Source organism: Aplysia californica, unplaced genomic scaffold (assembly GCF_000002075.1).
Source record: "Aplysia californica isolate F4 #8 unplaced genomic scaffold, AplCal3.0 scaffold00472, whole genome shotgun sequence".
NCBI classification, from domain to species: domain Eukaryota; kingdom Metazoa; phylum Mollusca; class Gastropoda; order Aplysiida; family Aplysiidae; genus Aplysia; species Aplysia californica.
The window spans coordinates 85,433-89,923 of record NW_004797742.1 but is presented as its reverse complement, the minus strand read 5'-3'; the positions used below and the strand labels follow the sequence as shown (position 1 = coordinate 89,923).

Sequence of the window (4,491 nt, the reverse complement as noted above, 5' to 3'; positions counted from 1 at the left end):
GAACGTACAGCAAGTTTGGAAACTATCAAAACTATTAGATAATGCTGACTTTAAGTATCCATTCACATTTTAAAAAAAGCATACCTATTGTTCTTATTGTAGCTTTCACAAAGTAGGATAACTTTTTTTGGGGAATGTTGTAGCTCATATTTCAGATCCACTTGGACACAATAAAAGATAGGCCTAATTTAGAAAGCGATCTCTTTCGACTCTGCCAGTCGGGGTCAAGCCAAGCTTTGTTTTGGGAAGGATGCATCCCTACAGAAAGACAGCACAGAGAGTAAACAATTAAATGATAATATACTGCATTCATTTCTCTGCATTGTGCAAAAAGAATTAATTATAATCAACATTTGTTCAATAGTATTGACTTCATGACCAATGTAATGACGCCCATGTCACACTCAAGTTTTGTACCAACCGCTCCAGACGTAAAGAGTCGCATGGGGATGCTGGAGTGTTTTCTGGAAGCCCCGGGAGTATAGGGGTCCTAATGCTTATCTTATGTATGTTACGATGTGCTGCTGCTGCTGATAGATAGATATACATTCGAAATTTTCTGAGACGGCCACTCATTTTCGAGAAGGAAAGTGATTGTTGTTGTTTTTTCCCCGGTGGATGTCTTGGACAATGTCATTATTTATAGAAAAAACGCAAGTTAGAAAATACGATGTAGAATCTAGCCGTTTGTATAGGTGACCGTCTTAAACAGGTGGCCTTTAGAGCAGGTTTGACTGTACTTTACTAATAAATATCTTTTTAGATGGCCCGTGCACTGCTTTGTCCGGGCATTTAGTACGGTTAAGACGACTCTGATAATCTTGTATCTTCAAAATAAAAATTTGATCTCAACCTGTTAATACATTGTAATGTCTTGGGACGGTTGTCTTTAAAAAAAATGTGAAATACAAATGCGTACCTCTTTTCGAACACAGAAGATACTATTGTAAAAATGCCTGTTATAAAAGTTGTATAATAGTAGTGAGATGAAGACTTTTTCTTTCCAAATTGCGGAAAGTCCACTTCAATAACATCACACAATGGCGAACTGGTTTTGAAGAACAGGACAAGTTGTGCTACAAAAAAATGATATTGTTGTCAAAATTTATGTAATGTAACGTTGTCATCAGTATGTTCCTCTACATAAATATCAGCACGGTCTTCGAGGTCACGGCATTGATAACGAGTAAACAAGGCGATCATTTACAGCAAACGATCTACTTGGTGTGTAACCGAGTTTGTTATCGTGGAAAGCACTCAGACCTGTGTACTTCACTTAGCAATCTGAGCCTGGCGTTTGACAGTTTTCGTTGACAAGCTGATTGAACTACGCTGAGAACTCGACTTCGTTTGTTTTTGGTGAGTTTTTTTGTAAGGACGCTCGCAACTGCATGAAGTCATATGAGCGCTCGGGACACACTGAACATTTTCAGTTTGGTAGGAATTAATTTTGAATTTTGCCCGGGCAGCGGCCGAAGCATACTCTTAATGATTTTCGGACCACCAAGGTATCTTTAACGTGCGCAACTTGCACACAGGACCTCCGAGACCTTTTCACCCTTATTTGAGATAGCTAGGTGTCAGATATTACATACCTTTAGATCAGGTGTGTGGCTGAAAAATAGCAGTAAGAAGGAGCCAAGGAGTAGTAAAAGAAAGGCAGCAGAAAGAGTCAGGAGCCCAGGGGAAGGGACAAAGACGAAACAGCATCGGTCTTGTTATGGACAACACAGGCCTGCTCGCCCAAACACGATCTACTTGTGGACCAAAGTACAGTTTCTATCCATCAGTTTATGTATATTACTGTGTGTTCTTTCGTGAAAGTGTTAAGCAAGGATTGAAATTTAGAGACTTGGTTAGAGCAATTATAAGTCTGGGACAAAAAAAGTTTCCCATATTTATCAATCTAAAGTTTGTTAAATGTAGCAGACTAATCGCACTTCGTATTTTATCAACTTAATCAGTTCATTCACTCACATGATGCTGGAAATCCCACACTTCTCTCATCTATTACGCAATACATGACTGTCTGTTGTCATTTGCGAAATAAAAGGCGAAGCAACATCAACAAGGCCAAGAAGTATCGCGATAAGGTACGTTAAGGGACATACGAGTTTAGACTTTACCTTTTTGTGGTAAGAAAAATGTTTTAATATAATATTAAATTCTCTTCAATTTCAAGCTCAAATGGTTCTGAAATCAAAGGTGTTGGATATTATTAAATTGTGTCCCAAAACGTTGGGTAATATAACAGTGTATCAAGCCCAGTTAATTGCTATGTAAGTTCATGTACATAAAAATAATATGGGTTTGTGTTTTATATAGTGTGCCGTCCTCTTGCTAATACTAATAACATGTGCTGGTATAATATAGTATTGCTATTTTAAAAAAACAAAAAAACAACAAAAAAACACTGCATCATGGGCTGTATCGATAGTTGGAAATAATTTGCTAGTAAATATTATATCATTGTTTCACTGATAGACCACTAACTAGTTGAACTAGTAGCTTCAGTTCGCCTCCCACACTTTAAAGCTGCTAGGGTTTTTGTTTCTCTTTGAGAATTATTCGGGATTCCTTGGTGTTTACATTTCTCCTTCATTTCGTGAGGGTTTTTTTCTGTTCCTATTTCGCTTTCGTTATTGTTTTCGTTTTGTTTCGACTGGAGCTCTGTTGTTGGGTGATTTTTGTTTTTGTTCGTTTTTTGTTTGTTTGTTTTGTTTGTTTGTTTTTTTTGTTTATTTGTTTGTTTATTGTTTGTTTTTTGTTTGTTGTCATATGTTTTGTTTGCGTATTTGTGTGGGTGCTTGTTTGTTCGTTTGCTTTTTGTTTTTGTTTTTGTTTTGTTTTGGGAGGGAGTCATCAGTTGGCTGAACTATAAATGATCCCATCTTTTGACTGTTCCCAGGTTCAATAGTTCCGAGAGCTGCTCACTGCTCCCCTCCAGATGGGCAAGATCACTGAGTGCTGCGTGGCCACAGTGGGCGACAAGGAACTCTACCGGCCAGGTGAGAGTGTCAAGGGCACTGCCAGCCTCAAGGTCACAGGAGAGGTCAGGGCGAAGTCGGTCAAAATCTTCTGTATCGGACACGCCCTCACCAGGTGGCGGGAGTTCACACAAAGGTACTCAGAAGATGATTACGTGGGCAGCGAGTCGTACTTCAATTACGTCCAGACTCTGGCAGGAAACGGTAATGGTAAGTTGGCGAGAGCAGACTTCGACATGGGAGTCTTGTAGAACTAATTATGGACATAGGTCAGTCATTTGCCTCCCTATTAATATTTTTGACCTTAGACACACTGAAAAAAGGCGTCCACATATAGGTCAACTATTTGCCTCTCTACCAGTATCAATATTGTCCCCAGATGCACTGATGCTGAAAGAAGGCGTCCACTAATAGATAGTTCAACTATTTTCCTCTCTATCAATATTATTATTCTTGTCCTCAGAAACATTGATGCTGAAAGAAGGCTTCCACGATATAGGTAAACTATTTGCCCATAATACTATAATAATAATTATTATTGTTGTCCTCAGAAGGAAGCGTGGAGCATCCCGTCTTTCTAATACAGGGTGCCCACTTCGGCTGGGATCGGCCGATTGAGCCGATCGCCCGACTCGATCGCCTAAAAAGCAAACGTGTTTGTTTTCAATTTCAGGCGACCCAGTCGGGCGATCGGCCCGATCCAGCCGCAGTGGGCACTCCGTATAAGACCCCAGTTCTAGATTCAATTGATTCAAGTAATTCAAGTGTTGTGCTCAGAATGTTTCTGTTGTCCCCAGACACGCTGATGCTGAAAGAAGACGTACTCATAATACAGGCCAACTATTTTCCTCTCCTTTACTATCATTGTTGTCCTCAGACACACTGGTGCTGACAGAAGGCTCCCACACATATAACTTCAACTTTCGGTTGCCTGCCCAAGGCCTGCCCTCTTCTTTTGAGGGAAGTAAAGGAGCTGTTCGGTACTGGCTGCACATAAAAGTCGAGCGCCCTCTCCTCAAGTTTGACGAAAACTTTTACAAATTCTTCACAGTCCTAAACAGAATTGATGTAAACCAACCGGTTTACAAGGTACATTATATTGATTTCAGTTAGCCTGTTGCATTTATCGTGTGGTAACAGCATTTTGGGTAAAGTAGGAAGGGTGTGTGTGTGTGGGGGGGGGGGGGTGTATTGCAACTTACCAATTTAAAACAAATTATGTTCGCTGACTCGCATGGTACTCTTTATATGATTCACCAGTAACAATAAGATAAAATGAAATAGAAATATATTAAAGCACCGTTAAGTAATGACAGGCAAAAGTACATCATTATGTTTTAGTTTGCAATTTTTGTCCAATCAAAGTACATGTATTGATTAAATTGTTCATCTCTTTGAATATAGCGAAGATATTTTTTCTTTTATTGTTGAAGAGATAGCAAGGACTCAGTACACAAACACAGAGAGAGAGAGAGAGACAAAGAGAGAGAGAGAGAGAGAGAGA

The 4,491-nt window shown here is 39.5% G+C and overlaps 1 protein-coding gene across 1 annotated transcript in view; it reads left to right on the top strand.

Annotated features, from left to right (window-relative positions):
• Nucleotides 1-1,806: 1,806 nt before the first annotated feature.
• The window catches only part of LOC101845639 (arrestin domain-containing protein 1), a gene marked incomplete at its 3' end in the record, with an annotated part of 10,764 nt that continues 8,079 nt past the window's right edge, over nucleotides 1,807-4,491 (top strand). Inside the window, 3 exon segments of the mRNA XM_013086489.2 lie at nucleotides 1,807-2,093; nucleotides 2,909-3,197; nucleotides 3,865-4,076. Coding sequence (XP_012941943.1) covers nucleotides 2,948-3,197; nucleotides 3,865-4,076 — 462 coding nt within the window.